Source organism: Myotis davidii, unplaced genomic scaffold (assembly GCF_000327345.1).
Source record: "Myotis davidii unplaced genomic scaffold, ASM32734v1 scaffold251, whole genome shotgun sequence".
NCBI lineage: Eukaryota > Metazoa > Chordata > Mammalia > Chiroptera > Vespertilionidae > Myotis > Myotis davidii.
The window spans coordinates 333,891-354,350 of record NW_006282378.1 but is presented as its reverse complement, the minus strand read 5'-3'; the positions used below and the strand labels follow the sequence as shown (position 1 = coordinate 354,350).

The following is a 20,460-nucleotide window of genomic DNA, read 5'->3' as shown; positions in this document are numbered from 1 at the left end:
GTGCAGCCTGGCTGGTACGGCTCAGTTGGTTGAGCTACTGTCCTCGTCCTTCCACGCACCAGGAGGTCTTGGGTTCAATTCCCAAGGGCAAATGCTTAGACTGCAGGCTTAATCCCCAGTAGGGGGAGTGCAGGAGGCAGCCAATGTTTCTATCTCTTTACCCCTCTCCCTCTAAAAAAAAAAAAAAAAGGAAAGAAAGAAAAAAAATCAATAAAAACATATTTTAAATGACCCAAACCCTGCCTGTGTTTCTCAGTGGTTAGAGCGTAGGTGTACACACTGGAGGATCGAGGGTTTGATTTCCGGTCAAGGACACGTACCTGGGTTTCAGACTTGATCCCGGACCCTGGTGGGGGCGCGTGTGGGAGGCAACTAATCGATGTGTCTCTCACATCAATGTTTCTCTCTTTCTTTCCCCTCCCTTCTACTCTCTCTAAAAATCAATGGAAAAAATATCCTCATTCCTTGGGTGAGGCTTAAAAAAGAACACAAACGTCCCAAGATTTCAGAGTTAATCAGAGATTCATGTAAAGACTCACTGTCTCCTTCTCCGGGTCAAATGTCTCCTTCAGGCTCTCCGCTTCTTCATCTAAGCCATGGGTAGCAGCTGTGAGGTACGCCAGTGACTCTGCAGAGAAAACGGACTGTGGTTCAGGTACATCCAAGTGGATGCTGCTGAGGGTAGGCAGACTCAAAGCTGCCTCCCCAGTGATCCCTGCCCCCAGGTATTCAAGTCCTTGCATAATCCCATCCCCTTAAGTGTGGCTGGACTTGTTGATTTGCTTCTAATGAATAGAACATCATGGCAGAAGTAATGAGACATCAATCCTGAGATTAGGATACAAATACTGTAACTTCCATCTTGGGTGCCTCCTCTTGTTCACTTGCTCTGAGGGAAGCCAGCTGTCATGAATTGCACTATGGAGTAGAAAAATGCCATCTCCCAGCCAATAGCCAGCGGGGACCTGAGGACTGCCCATGCCATGTAGTGAGCGCAGGAGCGGATCCTCCCCCACGTGAGCCTTGAGATGTCTGCAACCTTGGCCAACACCTTGATTGCAGCCTCATGAGAAACACTAAGCCATGTTGCATATGAAAACAGTCAATGTTTGTCTACTAAGTTTGGGTGTAGTTTGTTACATAGCAACAGATAACTAACACAGTTGCTTATCTTTAAGATCTATCATTAATGTTGATGAGAACCTGGGAATCACTGCTAACTCCTCTGTTAAACACCCTACATCCAGTCCTTCAATAAATCATGTTGATTCTACCTTTATACACTAAAAATCTGACCATTGCTCACCCCTTCACTGCTAGCACATTGGTCCAAACCACATTTTGTACATTTCTTGTTCCCCAACGTATCTCACATGCTAGTATAATACTTGGTATATAGTGACACTTGAAAAATATCCCTGGAATATATAAATAAAAAATAAATGAGCAAAACCTCATTGAATTGAATTAAAAGTAAAATTCGAATGGCATCTAACCAACTGCATTAACTAGGGTGCCTGCTCTAGGATCTTTTACAACTTCTAACTCGTCCATGACTATTAAATATGGTCCTAAGAGTGCTTGGACAGACTGAATATTATGGCTGTGCCTCCATTTGGCTTTGAAGAAAGTCTCTGAGCGTGGTAGGAGCACACTGTCTCTTCTGAAAAACTGCCAATGAAGGCAAATCCCTCTCTACTACACCAGATAACTCACCATGAAGAGAAAATACTTCCCAAGGCCCCGAAGGAACAGGGGAGTCTGGGTGGATACTTACTCTGCCCACAGTTCTTCAGGATCCGCACCCGTTCTGACACATCGCCCAGGTACAGGGCATTCTGATAATGGCCACTCATGTCCTTTCGGATCTCAGCTGTACCAAGTCAGTAACAGACACCAAGTTAGGTCTTCTCTCTTAAATTCTCTCTCTCCTCTCTAGCTTCCTCCTTCCCCCAAGGACCCTTCTTCCCATTCTTAGTTTCTGGGGCCTCACCAATCTTCATCATCTTGCGAAGTTTCTCTAAGTTGCCAGTGATAAGATAGAGGAAGGAAAGTTTGTCAAAGTTTTTGGTGCGCTGATAACACATTTCCACAATCTGGTGGTTCCCCTGTAGCAAGGCCACTTCTCCCAGCTTTTCCCAGCAGTTCTTGTCATCCAGTGCTTTGGCTGCTTCCAGAGCAATCTAAAGAATCCCCAGGGTCAGAGTTAACAGGATGGGCACTGTGGCTCCAAGCCAGGACTACAGTCAGTGTTTGCCTCTAAATACACCTCCCAAGGAACTTTCAGTCACACCTAACTTTCAGCCTAATTGTACTGAAAATCCTATTAATAAATATAACCCCTATGGAGCCATGGATAGAAGAATTACATCACATTGTCATCAGAAATTTCATTTTTACAAAATTACTTCTTAGCAGTTGTTGATTCCATAGAGCCAAATCTTTCTTAGCTATGTTACTAGTATTTCCTACTTGTCAAGTCTGAAGATCCACAGGGGCTTCAGGAAAGACAGAAGAAATAATAAAAGAAAGAAGTTCTGCCGTAACTGGTTTGGCTCAGTGGATAGAGCGTCGGCCTGCAGACTGAAAGGTCCCAGGTTCGATTCCGGTCAAGGGCATGTACCTTGGTTGCGGGCACATCCCCAGTGGGAGGTGTGCAGGAGGCAGCTGATCGATGTTTCTCTCTCATCGATGTTTCTAACTCTCTATCCCTCTCCCTTCCTCTCCGTAAAAAATCAATAAATATATTTTTTAGAAAAAGAAGGAAGTTCTAAACTGAAAAGTCTACATTCCTAAGCCCTCTCCCCATTTAAAAATAATGCCTACAGACTCTAGGGCCCAACATTTAATGAGTACTCTTTCATCTAAGCAGCCAATCAGCAAGTCAAATGTCAAGAAAGTAGATTTTTCTAATCCCATGCTATCTTGCCCCTATTCTAAATTTACTGAATTCAGACTGAGCATAAACAGAAGTGCTGTGGCAGAAGCAGACAGGAAAAAGTAGAAACGGGCAAAAAGCAACAGAAAGATGGTTATAGCTAACAACTAAAAAAACAAAAACAAACCCAAATTCTATTATACTTGCTAAAGAAGCATAATAATGCCCAGAATAATGCCTTCCCAATGCAACTCTAACCCTTACCTTCTCACATTGTTATGGAGCTTATAACCACATTGTTCTCACCTCAATGTTTCCACACTCCAGTGCCAGACTAAAGCGAGTTTTCTCGTCCTTGACAAAATGCAGTGCCACTTCAGGATAGCCCTTCTTCTGGAGATAAGCAATAATAGACTGGCCTACTAGTTTGGCATTTCTTACCATGTGCAGTACCTAGACATTTGGGGCGGGGTAGGATAGGAAATAGAGATTACTTATAGGAAAAAAGGAATGCTTCCCATCTCAATACTCCTAGCATGTTTTCTTCTTTCATACCTCATCATATTTTCTGTTGATCAGGGCCAGCTTGAACTTGAACTCAGTAGGATCAATGGTGAGCACACGAGGACGACACTCCCTATCTAGGCAATATACATTGTTGCCCTTCACCCTTGTGACATAGATGGGTAAATCCAGGGTTCGAATGATCCCATAGTCCCTAAGAGGAGTCAGAGAGCACAACTTTCAGTGAGTGAGGGGGGAAATCCAGCCTATGAAGAAATGGAACAAGCCTCGACACAGCCTTTTATCTTCTCATTACCCTTTTGTCGTTGCCATTTGCACAATGGTATAGATGGGAAGTGATTCAAAATACAGCAGAATTAAATGCCATGCTTATTTATTTTATTCTTTATTATGAAGTGGGAAAGATAGAGCAAATAGTATGATTTTTCTTCATAAACTATTTAGGAGTTAACAGACATGGCAATAGGAATCCGACCTAAAAGTTAACTGAAGTTCTGATATATAATCACTAGGCCACTATGGATAATTAATTCCTTCCTTATAAGGTATAAGAGAAAGTAGAAGAGAGATAGATGTGAAGAGTTCTAACACACACAAGAAAGATAAAAAGCATAAAATATTTTAAACTGAATGAAAACACAAAATTAAAACTTACAAGTATAAACAACATAATATTTGATGGATAATTTATAATGTTAGATGCATATGCTGTATTAAAAGAAATACTAAATGCATATATTAGGAGAAAAACTAAAAATTAATAAGCACCCATCTCAAAAAATTTTTAAAAAAGTTAAACCAAATAATGTACTTAGAAGAAAATAATAGCCCTAGCTGGTTTGGCTCAGTGGATAGAGCATCAGCCTGTGGACTGAAGGGTCCTGGGTTCGATTCCAGTCAAGAGCACATGCCCAGGTTACAGGCTCGATTCCCAGTAGGGGGCGTGCAGGAGGTAGCCAATCAATGATTCTCTCTCATCATTGATGTTTCTATCTCTCTCCCTCTCCCTTCCTCTCTGAAATCAATAAAAATATATTTTTTTAAAAAAGAAAGAAAATAATAAAGCCAAAAGTAGAAATTAAGAAATTGAAAAAAATACAATAGAGAAGTTTAATAAGGCAAAAGGTGGATAAAACTGATAAAACCTCTTTGAGTCTAATTAAGAAAAAAAGAGGTCTGACACACAAAGAAATGATAAAAAGCATAAAATATTTTAAACTGAATGAAAAGAAAAAGTTTACAAAATTAAAACTTACAGGTATAACTAACATAATATTTGATGGATAATTTATAGTGTTAAAGATACTGAGTCCCCTATACCTCAAGCCATACACAAAAATAAACTTCAGCTAGAGGGACCTACCTATAAAAGGCAAAACTATAAAAACTCTACAAAAGAATAAAAAGAATACCTTTATGATCTTGGTGTCAATAAAGAGTTTTTAAATAGGATAAAAAGTTCAATACCCATAAAGGATAAGATTCACAGATTCAACTACATTAGGAACTTCTGCTCATTACTAGTAAAAGTTACCATAATGAGAGTCAAAAGACATGCCACAGAATGGGAGGAGATACTGGTATCTGTAATACATAGCCCTGACAAAAGACTGATACTCAAATACAGTTGACCTTTGAACAACACGGGTTTGAATTACGCAGGTCTAGTTACACAGATATTTTCAATAAATACTGTAAATGTATTTTCTCCTCCTTGATTTTTTTAAATAAAATTTTTTCCCTAATTTACTTTATTAAAGACTATAGTATATAATACATATAACATACAAAATATGTGTTAATCAACTTATTTACATTATCAGTAAGGCTTCTTGTTAATAGTAGGCTATTACTGGTAGTAAAGTTTTTGAAAAGTCAAAAGTTAAGCAAGGAATTTCAACTTCGTGGGGGGTGGTGCCCCTAGCCACAGCTTTCAAAGGTCAAGTGTATATAAAGAACGCCTACAACTGATCAAGGATAACTCATTAAAAAGAAGAAGAAAGGACGTGAATGGAATTCAAATAAGAGGAAATCCTGATAGACGGTCAAATGAAAAGTTGCTTAATTTTATTAGGAATCAGAGAATAGCAAAGTAAAATTACATGAGATATTGTTACACACCCACCAGATAAACAAAAATCCATCTGACAAAGGAAGGTGTTGGGCAGATGACAAGCAAGGAAACTTTTATAGTACAACCACTTTGGAAAGCAATTTCACATTACCTAGTAAATGTAAAGATATGCATACTCTATGACCCAGCAGTGTTTGCTCTGGGTAGATACCTAAGAGAAATATATGTGCATATGCACCAGAAACATGTAAAAGAATATTTAGAAGAACATTGTCCCATAATAGCCCAAAACTAGAAATCACTCAAATATTCCTCTTGAGAAGAACTGATAAAATGTGGTATATTTGTATAATAGAATATTATACAACAATGAAATAAATATTAGAGCTACATCATGGATGAATAAATCTTAAACAAAATATTGAACAAAGCAAAATATGAAATAATATATTCAGTATGATTTTATTTACATGATGTTCAAAACCAGGAAAAATTAAGTCATATTATTTTAAGACACAAACTGAGTGGTAAAATCACAAAGAAAAGCAAAGAAGAAATTATCATAAAAGTCAGAATAATGTTATCTTTGGGTGGAGAATGAAGGGGGTTGTCATCAATAATGACCAAAGGGTTTCTGGGGTGTCAGAACTGTTCTATTTCTTGACTTAGGCAGCAGTTGTACAGATGTTTACATAACTATTTGCTATTCTCTCTCTATAAAATCTGTATAATTTTCTATATTTGTGTCGTATTTCACAATTCTAAAAGAGTTGAACAAAGAATGTTTGGATGCCCCTAGCACATGTATGCCTAATATGTTAGACAAAGCTTTTCCATGAAGAAAGTTCAGGGAGGAGTTCAGTTACATCTCTTGAGACAGGACAGTGATTTCAAGAAGCCACCTTCTCCCAAACTGTATCTTAGATAAAGTAACTTACCCAGTGGTGACAGCATATTTGATGTGGTTGCTTGTCGTATAGATAAATACCCCACTCTCATCCCAGGCCCCACTCTTGACACGAATGTTCTCATGAATGTTACACAGAGCCTCCAGTTTGCGGTTACAGATCACAATGGCTGTAAGAGGCAAAGGGGATGAGTGCTCTGCTAGATAGGGTGAGTGGACTTGCAGGGATAGGCAGGGAAGGACTAGCTTCCACATCAGGGTGGATATAATGCAGACTTACCATGTTTGGCCAGTAGAGCTACATGGGACATGTCTGCTGACCAGATAACATATTTCACCTTGGAAATCTTCACAGATGCCAGAGTTCTGGGACCAAAAGAGAAGGGCAAACATGAGTACACCTGATTCCTTTGTCCCAGGTTAAGACCTACCTTCTTCCCATCTCCAAATTAATGTAAACTTCAATTTCTTAAAGAGTACCAAAGAGACATTCTCGGTATTGTAGCTTAGTGACTTAAACATTTTAGCTCACACTGTACACTTCCTCCTTCTTCAACTCCCTCATTAATGGGCCTTATTTCCATTATTAGGGATTTGTATATGTCTGTTTTTACCACTTGACTATAAGCCCCTTCAAGTACAGAAACTGCATTTTTCATCCCTAAGTCCCTAGCATTCTTCATCCCAAGAGCATTCTTTGTTCAGGTTCTAAAAATAAATAAGCCCCTTATTATAATGTTATGCATATGTACAGGATGGAGTCACACAGGAGAAACACAACTTGGAACTGTAGCCCAAGAAGTGATCAAGCCAAGAGGCAAACTCACTTGGGGGAGAAAGCTCCCACTAAAGACGTCTACTCTCCCACACTACACGCCTGTCTGCTCAGGGGCACCCGACACGTTACCGCTTCTGCTGCACGTCAAAGAGTGTGATGGACTCTGCGTCTCGAAGCAGGAGGTTGCCTGTGCCGGCGTAAAAGATCTCATCACAGTTGGGCACCTGAACTTTTTTGGTGATTTCATTCTTTAGATTCTTGATGAGAAGCTGAAATGACAGTTAGAGGGGGCTTAAGAGAAGTGTGTGTATATAAAATGACAACAGCTGACAATGTCCCTCGCCCATTGTTTCTTAGCTTCAATAAACTAGGCTTGGTGTGTTTTTTCCTGTCCAGGTTAATCAGCAGTCTTGGTAGACTCTCCAACCAAGATTCTCTCCAAGGGCCCTGATAGCTTTTTTTATTTTCTGTTTTGTGTGTTTTTTCAATTGAAATATCCTGAGAAGTCCAATAAAGTCTTAATTCTTCAATCAACCAAAGAAAGAGAACAGTGCTTTTTGGCTTAAATTTGTTAAATATTTTCTTGAGAGAGCTTTGTTTATATTGTTTAGGGCCTATGACATTTTAAGTACCAATGGAGGCAGTAGGATAAGGTCAACTCCTCATCTAGACCACCTTTTTCAAATTTGATGCTGTCAAGGGTGGCTTTAGCTTGGTTCTTAAGCCCAGGGCCACAGTAACCCAATCAAATCAATTCTAAGTCCATTTTTCCAGAGGGGGATTGAGATAGGGCTAAGGATAGAGGTAGAGCTGATACACAAGGATTACAGCTGCTTAGAGGAGGGTAAAGGGGGAAATGCTCTTTATTCTGCAATACAAAAGCCACTGCTATCGTACTCCCCAAATTAGGTTCCCCTTTTAGTCTTGACTCACTGAGTGCATCCGATCTAGGACAGCAAACCGATTTCGAGCAACCCAAACAGCTGTCAGGCCCGAGGATCGTTTCCCTTCAGGAGCTGAGAAGAACAAAACCAAAGGGCGGGAGCATGTGGTGAGCCACTGGCAGGTGACAGAGTCAGGTGCCATGGAGCTGCCAGTCTGGCTGCCATGTTGGCTTTGCCAGTTCAGCTGCTTCATAACTAATTCAGCCATAACCGGGGGCTGTTGTAGTGACTTTCTCCCATCAGTCCCCTCCAAACTCCAACCTCTACCCCTGCCAAGCCTCTTTTCTCTAGGCCAAGTGACTGCATTTCAGCCAACGCCATGTACTGGCAGAAGGACTGCCCATCTTGGGAGGCAGCACACTCCATCAAGCTAATGAGCAGGGCCGCGCCGGCCAAGCTGTTGGCACACTGCAAGCAGCCTGCCAGTGTCATAGGACCTCCTATCGCCACAAGCTGCAGTGGAGACAGAGCCTCCTCCCCAGGATGCAGCTGCTCTGCTGCTTTTAACATGCAAATGCAGACCTCCTCCTAGAGCAGGGCGGGGCAGAGCACTCCAGCATCTATGCTGGGCAGTACTTAGCACCAAGTTGTTGCTCCAAAGACTTCTCATTACTCTGAAGAAAGTTACAAAATGTTCCCCAGTTCCCAAACATTTCACTGGCTGATTAGAATTCTGCAGGGCACTCCACTCTCGGGAAAACTTCAAGAAAGATACACCGAGTGTGCAGCAATATTCTCTGATCTATTAGTATCAGCAGAAAACTGGACAGAATGTGCTGCACAGAATGTGCTGGGCAGAATGTACATCTCTGGCGCCTGGGGGGAGGGAGTCGGAGAGAGGCTCTTTACAAAACTAATTCTTAGGACAGCCTACGCTCTCACTTTCTAGGAGACAGGGAACCTCACTATCCAGGCTTTCGGTCTTCTTCCTCTCAGCTGCCTACCACTGGAATGCACCTTTACTTCTTTACTAATTATCATCTCCCTCAAAAGATGGAGAAGAGAAAATAAAAGTGGCAACATGAAACTAAGGTATCTTAAACTCAATTCACTGTAAACACATGGTGGAGGGGGTGGGGGAAGCAAGGGGTGAGTAGAGAGGGACCAAATCACAAAACTCAGTCAAAAATGGCTTAACTGATTAATTTATAGAAGAGACTTTGCTTTATTAATACCAAAGACATATAGGCTTTTCCTTTTCTTGCCATAACCACAATAAGAACAGAGCTAGAAAAATATTTCTCAGAATTTGTTGATGGGGTCTAAACTATCATGAAAGTATGCTAGTACAACTGGGGACCTGAGGAATAAACCTGACCTATAAAACAACTGGAGGAAGTGCACTGACAGGAGCATTAGAAAGACTCAAATCTATTCTGACAATGTTTTGTCAGCAAGTTCTAATAGTAAGGACACCAAGACATGGTGGTGATGGAAGAGGTAGGCAGGGGTCTCAGCTGGATCCTGGAATCCCTGGTGGAATGTGGGGCTGTTAGCAGCCTCGTCTTTTTGACAAGCAACAGGAAGCAAAGCGGATCTGGATGTGGATGGGAGCATAAATCCCTAGTCCCAGGATGAGACATTGCAAGATTGGAACCACATTTTAAATAAATGAAATTTCCAGGGTGAAAGTCATATCAGCTGGCAATAAACTAGGATGACATGCTGTGCTGAAAGAGAATATGGAGAGTTTCTAATAACCAAATTATAAAATATATATATCTAGCTGGAGTAATAAAATGGAAGAGGAACATGAATATTTCACACCATGGTCGCCTGTGATGCAATTGTCAGTGCCACCTGCCACAGCCCTGAGTGATGTGGCCACAGCCCGAGGATGGAATGTGAAAAATTCAAAGAGGAGGGATGATGTGGGAGGGGAGAGCTGGAAGTAGAGTGGGGGAATAAAGAGAACACATACCATCAGGATTCTGAGAGTCAGCATCCTTGGGGATGGTGTACAGGTCATAGGTACTATTCTCTAAATTGCTGGCTCTCTGTAGAAGGAGAAAATTAAACTATTAGTAAGCGGCACCCAAGATATTAGTTTATTCTGACAGAGAAAACAGTATGAATACACAGACAACAACATGAAACTATACTTTTCTCATCCTTCACCCCAATGGCATTTGAATATCTCCATAGCTAAAACTTACAGGGCTTGTTGCCAAATAACTCAGCATTCCTGTCACTTCATTTTTCTTTTAACTTCCAAAGATGCAGATATTACTTGAATGAAAACAAGGACTGTTCTCTATTCCACAAATTAATAGACTAAGACCCCAATATTCCAGTGCCCTAACTAAGTATACTCATCACCTTAAAAGTGTATTTTAAGGGAAAAAAAGACATGAAAGAAAAGACTTTAAAGAAAATTGCCAGGAGGAAGATATGGCACTGTTAGATATTGAAAAATAACTGGAGCCTGGCAGGCGTGGCTCAGGTGGTGGAGTGTTGACCTATGAACCAAGAGGTCATGGTTTGATTCCCGGTCAGGGCACATGCCTGGGTTACGGGCTTGGGCTCGATCCCCAGTGGGGGACATGCAGGAGGCAGCCACGCAATCATTCTCTCTCATCACTGATGTTTCTATCTCTCTCTCTCCATCTCCCTTCCTCTTTGAAATCAATAAAAATACATTTTTTTAAAAAAGGAAAAGGACTGGATTAGACACTAGAAGTCATATTGGAACTCATTTTTTTAACTTGGCAACCAGGGCTCTAAAATTAGAATGTCATTTCTTTTTTGAATTGTATGGCAAGAAATGAGGATGATTCTACTTGATGACCCTGAAGACAACCGCACTGAGAGGAACTCCTCTCAAAGTCAGCTCTATATTTTCACGCAAACGGAGGGATCAAAATAAGCATCTCTTTCCTAAGGTATAACCTTAAACATTCTCTCAAATGATTTTTAAGGGTTTGGGTCATCCATTTTGATGCTCCATACAGTTTAGAAGGCATTAGTCAGCCTTAGGAAAGACAGAAGTTCACAAACCCTCAACATGTTTATGACAACTGAAGCCTACTTGGCTTGAGCCTGTTTTGGGATAGTCCTCTCAAAACTTCTAAGAATACATCAGAGATTCCTACGGCACAGAAAGAGACCTATGGGAAATGGGGAGGCCCTAGGAGCACTCGGTGGTTACTTACTGTACACAGTAGGACAGCATTTTCTGCTGGATTGTATGACATATTGAACACTGGAAACTTGGAACCACTAGAAATATACAGAGAAAATAGGAAAGAGGCATAAGGATAGAAGGAAGAAAGAATTATTCCCACACCTCTTACTTATCTAACCTTTACACATATATTGTCACTTTTATAATCAGGAATAAGAGTAAATAAATAGTGCATCTATGCCCTTCCTTCCCTTAAATTTTGGGGACTTCCCTATCTCAGCAAACAGTATTTTAAAAAAAGTAAACCTTGCTGAAACCGGTTTGGCTCAGTGGATAGAGCGTCGGCCTGCGGACGGAAAGGTCCCGGGTTCGATTCCAGTCAGGGGCATGTGCCTGGGTTGCGGGCACATCCCCAGTGGGAGGTGTGCAGGAGGCAGCTGATTGATGTCTCTCTCTCATCGATGTTTCTAGCTCTCTCTCTCCCTTCCTCTCTGTAAAAAATCAATAAAATATATTAAAAAAAAAAAAAAAGTAAACCCTACTACAAGTCAAATTATTCAACAGAAGGCAGGGTTAGCACTACTGTAATAAATAGGATTGGTTTTCCTTGAATACAAATTCCAACACATAATTGCAGTGGACACCACAGAGTAACATGTGATTTGTCTCTGGTTAATTTCTCCTGTTCCTATAAACCCATCTTTTTATGGTAGTCATGCTAGAGGGTCGTTATCAAGCCCTCAGGCCAAAGTTTGCCACCATGAATGTTTCAGCGTGATGATGCAGCTGGCTCTTAAAGAGGACTGTTCCTTTTGCCAGGCATCCCAGAAGTTATTGTATCCTCAGAGTTAGAGTTTCCAGAGACATATATCTAGTTTAGAGTTGCATGTATTTTGCTAGAAAGCAAAGGAGAGTTATAGATATGCCAAATAAAGGCAATAAGGCCTGTCATCAAATTGGGCTACTCTCTACCAGGAAGCTTTCTCCTGTTTGCAAGAGACCTGGCAAAGTGTGGCAGTATGATTTCCTGCCCAGAGTCACTGGCATTCTCAACAGGGGAACTCCCATTCCCCAAATGGCTATCTCCTTGTCCATCATGCTCTTGGGGTTTAAACTGAACAGTCTCAGCCAATGGGGGTTCAATCTGTGACAGGAGATAAGATCCAAAACGTTGTTAAAAGGACTGAGTTCGGTGTGAAGTGAAGAAACAAGTCTGATTTACCTCCGCAACTGCATCACAGCTACATCTTTAGAGCTGTTGAAATCCAACTGACGTAAGAACCGGTCCTTGACATAATGCAGCATATTGCCGTGAACAGCATAGGCTGGCCTTTCCCGTTCTAGTTTAAACACAATCATGCCACCATCATGGCCTGGGGCACAGAGAGAAGAGAGGAAATAATTAGCTGAAGGCAAGAAGGAAAGCTGGAAACAGGAGATACACAAAGATAAGGATTATATATGTATGCTAAAAACAAAGTTAAGACATCTAAATGCATCAGTTATTTGCCTAAATTATCATGATTCTTGGACTTTTTATTCAAACAAATTTCTGTGAATCCTTTCCGGATACATAAGTCCTTACCTAACATGGTTGATAGGTTTTGCAACTTTAAGCAAAACGATGTATAATGAAACCAACTTTATCATAAGGTAATTGCTATAAAGAAAAGTTAAGTTCCTACAGCATCTTAACATTATAATAAAATGCTGAACAAAATGATATTATTTTTGAGGACCTGCAGTACTTTCTCACATTGTTACATTTAGACATGCCTTCTTGTGTTCTCTTAACACTTTGTGCAAACCTCCATATAGCACTCACCCTACACTGTAACTGTGTATGTCTACCATCCCCATGATGCTATGAGCTTCCTGAGTTACAATAACTTCCATCTTCCCCCAGTCTTAGCTTATAATCCTATATAATAAAAGCCTAATATGCAAATCGACTGAATGGGGGACCAACCGGTCACTATGACGCGCACTGACCACCAGGGGGCTGACGCTCAATGCAGGAGCTGCCCGCAGGCCCCAGGCCAGCCAAGGTGGGTGCCAATGGGCCTCCCACCCCCCATCATCCTGCCAGTTGCCCCACAGATCGGCCCTGATCACTGGCTAGGCCTAGGGACCCTACCCATGCATGAATTTCATGCATTGGGCCTCTAGTAAGAACATAAACATATTTGCTGAACAAATAGATGCTAGTTTTGAAAGCCTTTGTGGTTTTGTCTAGACAAATGTTTTGCTTTTTTCCTACTGGCATCATCCATCTCTCAGAGAAACCTTCAACTTTTCCCCTACAGTCTACTCTCCACAAAAAACCAGATTGTGTCTCTTCCAATGGCTTTGCCTTCAGAGTAACATGCACAGTCTGGCCTGGTCTTACTTCCTGTACTTAGCCCCTTACCCACTGTGCCCCTATTGGCATGTTCTTCAAACATGCTCAGCATCCCTTACATCATGGTCTTTGGTAATCCCCACACTCATTCCTCTCTTTCTTCCTTACTTTTGCTTAACTTTCCTCAAAGCTTTTTCACTATATATTGTTATGGTCTAGCCCTCTTCACTGCAAATAAAAGTTCCATCAAGTAAGGGACATTGGTTTATGCTATACCACCAGCACCCACACTAGGGCCTGACACTAGTATGCTTTTGCTAAATGAATAAAACTCAGCTTCTAGCTCCTCAATCTAAGAAATCCATGTGTCCAGTATTACACTCCTAAACCTCCTGGAACTAATGGGCTTTACTGTTAAATGGCTCTCGGTAAAGAAAGAACACTGCAAGAACACTACTCCAAGAAGGTATGAAGGAAAAAAGCCTCAACAACATGGCTCTGAGGATTCTATTTCTCCTTGTCACCCTCCTATGCATTTACTGGAGACAAAGCTAATGGAGAATCAAACTTTGAAGTAAAACAAGGAAGTAAAAGAAAAGATGCGGCCCTTACCTGCTGCAAAGAGGTTAAGGTTGGGGTGGGCAGCTAGGACCCAGAAACGATCATGGTCCCTACGGAAGGTCTGAACTCCAGTTCTAGGAAAATAAAAGATGCACAAAGAAAAATATTAATTTCGGAGGAATCTTCAGCACATCCTATATAATAAAGAGCTAATTTGCCAATTAGACCAGAGGGCAGAATGACCTTCCGGAATGACCAGTGGGCGGGGTGCGAGGCCACAAGGCAGCTGGGGTTGCTGCAAGGGCCAAGGCGGCAGCCAGGGCTGCTGTGAGGGCCAAGGCAGCCAGGGCTGTGAGGGCCGAGCCCCTTGCATGAATTTTGTGCATTGGGCCTCTAGTCATATGTAAGAGTATTGAGTGGTAAGCCAAGATGTTAATTTAACTCAGTAACAGTATACTAAATATCCTAAGGTAGTCATGATAAAATCTACCAACCCCCGCCCCCCCAAAAAAAACAGAAGAAAACTCCAAACAGACTCTATTATTTTGATATTTCAATTTCTCTATTTGTCACAATTTTCTACTACACTGCTTTCATTTCATATTTCTTATTTTTCTAGCTACAGAAGAACATGCTTAAATTTAAGAGAAAAAGAATACACATGGAGATTTCTATTTGATAGAAAACTTGTAAATGTTGGTTGATCTTTAGGTCCCTTCAAGATTTCATAATACAGGAATACCTAGTTTTATCAAGCTTCACTGTATTGTACTTTGCAAATACTGTTTTTAACAAACTGAAGGTTTGTAGCAACCCGGCACCTAGCAAGTCTATTGATGCCATTTTACCAACAGGCTCAGTTGATGGTTAATATAACTTATATATGCACTGAGAAACCAAAAAAAATTTGTTTCTCGTTGTAATGCCATATTTACTTGACTATGGCAGTCTGGAACTGAACCCACATCTCCAAGGTCTGACTGTGTATGATCTGACTTCTTTATATGCTATATGCTGAAGACAATGAGAAACAAACATCAGTATTCTAATTTAATTTTTAAAAAGAAAGAGGGTAAGAGAAAGGGGCTTCCCTGGGTTTGATACCACTACATCCTAATCCCCTTACCGTTTAGACATGTCCCAGACTCGGATACTCTTGTCCTCGGAATTACTAAGGATCAATTCTTGACGAGGGTGGAAGACAGCACAAGACACGTTGTTGTAATGGCCCCGGCAGGTATCAACCTCCCATGCCTTTGATTCTGAAGGACCAAAAAAAGAGGTCATTTGGGATTTGGAATTATGACATCCTCTGAGCAAATGCTAAGGTAGACTACAAAGTGTAAAATTAGCAACTTCTTTTTAATAGGGCAATTCTCTTCATTTAAGCCTCTGAATCTTTACATATTTATTTGTTCTTATATTTTGACCATCCTATCAGTTATAGCACATTTTCTCCATTATTATTTATTCCCTTACCCTGTTTTATTGTCACTAGCTGTCACTAGAAAATAAATATAAGCTCTGTATGGCAGGAGTTTTATCTGTTTTAGTCACCATTGTATCTCTAGAGCCTTAAAAAATGTGAGATATAAAACTGGAACACACAGACACAGGCAGACACAGGCAACAGTATGGTGGTTACCAGATGAAAGGGGTGTGGGGTAGTAAAAGGAGGCAAATATAAGGTGATGGAATATAATGTGACTTTGGGTGGTAGGCACAAAACGCAATATACAAAGCATGTACCACAGAAATCTACACTTGAAACCTCTATAATCTTATTAACCAATGCCAGACCAATAAATTTAACTTAAAAATAAACATTTGTTGAATGAGTGAATTCCTACTCTTCACTGTGTTCATACACCTCAAAATCAGGATGCCATCACAAGAAAACAGGGAATGAGGAAATTTTTATGCTCCTGGGATTAGCATAACCATCTAAGGCAACGGTTTCTCAACCTGTGGGTCGCGACCCCTTTGGGGGTCGAATGACCCTTTCACAGGGGTCGCCTACAACCATCAGAAAACACATATATAATTACATATTGTTTTTGTGATTAATCACTGTGCTTTCATTATGTTCAATTTGTAACAATGACATTGGGGGTCACCACAACATGAGGAACTGTATTAAAGGGTCATGGCATTAGGAAGGTTGAGAACCACTGGTCTAAGGTAAGAAAACAGGCCTCTAAGTCCAGAAGACCTGGCTACATCACCTTCCTGGCCAGCAATCAATTTAAAAAAATGTATTTTTATTGATTTTAGAGAGAGAAGGTAGAGGGATTGAGAGATAGAAACATCGATGAGAGAGAAACATCAATCAGCTGCCTACTGCACACCCCTAACTGGGGATCAAGTGCCCTGACTGGGAATTGAACCATGACCTTCTGGTTCATGGGTCAAACTCAAACACTGAGACACACCAGCCTGGCCAGCAAGCAATTTTTTAATCGTGGTAATACCATCACTGTTCACTAACCATTCATGCGCCAGATCTTCACCTGACGGTCATCTGCCCCAGATACAATAAGGGGCATAGTGGGGTGGAAGGCGGCCCAGTTTACTCCACGATCATGACCCTGTGGGAAAAAACAAGGAAAGAAGTGTTCTTCTAAAACAGCTTTATGTCCATTACTCAAAGCAAACTAATGAACCATGCTGATGGTTATAAAATGTTTCTCTGATTTTTATTCTTCATATGAAAAGACTAAAGGGACTATTACTATATCAATCTATCCAATATTATCCCCAAATTCTAATGGGAGTTCTTCTATTCCCATATTCAGCTGGGTTTGCCATATACTGCCTTGTTTTATTACCTGTCTATTTATAAATTTCTACTAACTATAGCATCTCAAGAATAAAGACCAAAAAAACCCCAACAAAACAAAACAAAACAAAACAAAACAAAAAAAAGAATAAAGACCAATTTTATAACTTAACTAGAGGCCCGGTGCACGGATTTGTGCACCAATGGGGTCCCTCGGTCTGGCCTGCAGGGATAGGGCCGAAACCGGCTCTCCGACATCCCCTGGGGGGTCCCAGATTGTGAGTGGGCGGTTCTTGGGTGACACACCCCAGAATCGGGCTCCCTCCTCTCTGGTTCCGGGTGCATCACAGGTGATGCAGCTGCAGGTGACTGCAGCTTGGCAGCTCCTGTTTTGAGCGTCTGCCCCCTGGTGGTCAGTGTGCGTCATAGCTACTGGCAGGTTGGCCAGTCGCTTAGGCTTTTATATATATGTAGATGAAAAAATTCTCAAAGTATAGTTGGAAAATTGGATAATAATCAAGATCCTTTTAGGAAATCTGCAAGATCAAAACTATTTTCATAATAACACTAAGATATTACTTGCCTTTTCATTACTTTTCTATCTTAAATGTAATTTTCCAGAGTTACATGCATATGATGCCATTGCTTTGATGGCTAATGGAATGTGTACTTATATACTTTATATTTTATAAGTTCCTGGTTGAATTTCAAATATGGTAAAAATTGACATCTATAACTTACATTAACAAAGACTATTTGGGGTCAATAAGTTTTCAGAGTATAAGGAAGTTTTCAGCCCAGCTGATGAGGCTCATGGTTGAGCGCCAACCCATGAACCAAGAGTTCACTGGTTTGATTCCTGGGTTACAGGGTTGATCCAGTAAGTGGCTTGCAGGAGGCAGCCGACTGATGATGTTTCTATCTCTCTATCCCTCACCCTTCCTCTCTCTCTAAAAAAATCAATAAAAACATTTAAAAAAATCTTCAGATCACAAAGTTTAAGTGCCGCTTATTTTTAAAAAAATATATTTTATTAATTTCAGTGAGGAAGGGAGAGGGAGAGAGAGATAGAAACATCAATGATGAGAGAGAATCATTGATCAGCTACCTCCTGCATGTCTCCTACTGGGGATTGAGCTCGCAACCTGGGCATATGCCCTGACAGGGAATCAAACCATGACCTCTTGGTTCATAGGCTGATGCTCAACCACTGAGCCACGTTGGCTCCCTCTTTGCACTGTTTTTATAAGGTAACATAATTCTCCCTTACGTGGCATGTAAGCTTCATTTCTGATGGCTCACCTACTATTCTATTTCCAGTGTCTCAAAACAGTGCTCAGTAGTTAATAAGCACTGCATAAACCTTTGTTGAAGGAATGAACACATGAATGACATTCTGTCACTGTTTCCCTGGAAAACAGCCCATACCCAGTGATGGCTGTAAAGAGAAGTACCTCCAGTACATGCTTCACCACTGCATCCGTAGTTCCGAACAGATCAACCCCAGTAATTCCTCTCACATCCGACTCCACTGCGCCAGGGGACAAGTTTTTTTTCCTTAGACCTTTGATGGGATAAGGAGTGGGATGAAAGATGTAAACAAAACGTTACCAAAAACAGCACAGTAACAGAAGCACAGAAGGCAGTGATAGGCTAACTAACATTAACAAAAAGGAAGGGAGAAAGAAATTTAGAGAGACTGAAGAAGAGATACTAAAGAGCTCCCATCTCTTTCTAAAACTGTTCAAAATATTGAAGTACATTCACTGTCTTCTCTTTTGCTCCCTTAACACTGAACAGACCCACTACTGGGATTTCTTCTCAGAGGACAATCCAAACTTCTACCACAGCTAACTTCTTCAACAAACCTCACCTCAAGAATTGTCTACTTGAGATAATACTCATTTCTGTTCTTGAAATGTGGCCTCAAGAGGTAAACATTCAATTTCTACTTTTTCATTTTCAACTCTATGAAAACTATAGCAACTTTTCTTCTTTCATCTCAAAGAATTTTCAAAGAAAAGCCACTGGGGGAGGCTACAGATCAGTGTTTCCCAAACTGGGAGCTTTTAGGCAACTCATAGGGAAGTTCCAAAGGAGTTAAGGAAACTAGACCTATTAAATATAAAGCAGCTATTTGGTGGAAGATACTGTAAAACTATAAACTATACAAAAAATGCACTCATGTCTTCTACCTGCCTCTTAGGCAAGGGACAAAATAATTCAAACTGTCATGTCCCATTAAGCTCCTGCTTAAAAGACTGGTGATAGATCTGAATACATGTACTTTGCCATCAAAACATTTGGAGGCTAGTTTCATTGGGAGGAATTAGCCCATAATTTTGAAAATAATGGAAAAAAGACACCAGGATAAAAAGAATCCTGTTTGCAGCCATAAAAAAGAATGAAATTATGCCATCTGCAACATGATGGATTGAGAGGGTACTGTGTTAAATGAAATAAGTCAGAGAGAAAAGGGGGAAATGCCATGTGATTTCACTTAAATGTGAACTCTAAAAGACAAAAGAAACTAATAATCAGAACAGAAACATACTCATAGATACAGAGACCATTTTCAGGATTTCCACATGGGAGGGAGCTTGTGGGGATGGGTGAAAAAAGTAAAGGGATTAAGGAGTACAAATTGATAGCTACAGAATAGTCATGGGTAGATAATGCACAGCACAGGGAATATAATCAATAATATTGTAATAACTATGTATGGTGTCAGATGGATACTAGATTTATTGGGATAATCACTTAGGTTTATAAATGTCTAATGACTGAAATGAATATAATATTGTACATCACTATAATTGAAAAATAAAATATTAAAAAGAAAAAGAGTCATATTTGTATAGGATCCACATTTATGGCAAAACTACAGTTATCTTTAAAAGCTAACTATTTGTATTATAGTCAAAATCAAAATTATAACATTACCACCTTACACTTGAGAAAAACTTTGTGGTTTTCAAAGCACTCTAACATATGTTATGTGATTAATAGTTTATAAATGAAATAATAGAATTGGAACTCAAATCATATCTTTTAAAGTATTTTTGGGCCCTGACTGGTTTGGCTCAGTGGATAGAGCGTTGGCCTGGAGACTGAGGGGTCCCGGGTTCGATTCCGGTCAGGGGCATGTACCTTGGTTGTGGGCACATCCCTAGTAGGGGGTGTGCAGGAGGCAGCTGATCGGTGTTTTTCTCTCATCAATGTTTCTAACTCTCTATCTCTTTCTTCCTCTCCGTAAAACAATCAATAAAATATTTTTTTAAATTATTAAATTGCCTTAGCTAGGCCACAGGGAAACCGTTGTGCTAGTAACAGGTGCATAAACTCTTTGAACACCATAAGGCCTTTCTCAACCCGGTGCTCTAGGAAAGGATTAAGTCCTAGTGGTCAAAGTATCAATTTATGCACATAACAAATTAACTTTTTATGATCTAGAATGGCATTAGTTATATATTATTCTTGGAAAAACTGAGAAAACAGTCCCTCAAAGTATTGGAGTAGCCTTAATTCTCTCAGAACCCCATCTGGGAA

General features: G+C 40.4%; 1 protein-coding gene across 1 annotated transcript in view; it reads right to left on the bottom strand.

Annotated features, from left to right (window-relative positions):
• The window catches only part of COPA (coatomer protein complex subunit alpha), a gene marked incomplete at its 5' end in the record, with an annotated part of 31,819 nt that overhangs the window by 5,951 nt on the left and 5,408 nt on the right, over positions 1-20,460 (bottom strand). The window contains 16 exons of the mRNA XM_006752831.2: positions 536-628; positions 1,778-1,873; positions 1,994-2,183; positions 3,185-3,331; positions 3,434-3,596; positions 6,416-6,554; positions 6,665-6,750; positions 7,292-7,431; positions 8,096-8,178; positions 10,028-10,103; positions 11,259-11,325; positions 12,453-12,603; positions 14,184-14,266; positions 15,259-15,394; positions 16,621-16,720; positions 18,366-18,475. Of these exons, the coding sequence (XP_006752894.2) occupies positions 536-628; positions 1,778-1,873; positions 1,994-2,183; positions 3,185-3,331; positions 3,434-3,596; positions 6,416-6,554; positions 6,665-6,750; positions 7,292-7,431; positions 8,096-8,178; positions 10,028-10,103; positions 11,259-11,325; positions 12,453-12,603; positions 14,184-14,266; positions 15,259-15,394; positions 16,621-16,720; positions 18,366-18,475 (1,860 nt within the window). The remainder of the gene's footprint in view (positions 1-535; positions 629-1,777; positions 1,874-1,993; positions 2,184-3,184; positions 3,332-3,433; positions 3,597-6,415; positions 6,555-6,664; positions 6,751-7,291; positions 7,432-8,095; positions 8,179-10,027; positions 10,104-11,258; positions 11,326-12,452; positions 12,604-14,183; positions 14,267-15,258; positions 15,395-16,620; positions 16,721-18,365; positions 18,476-20,460) is intronic.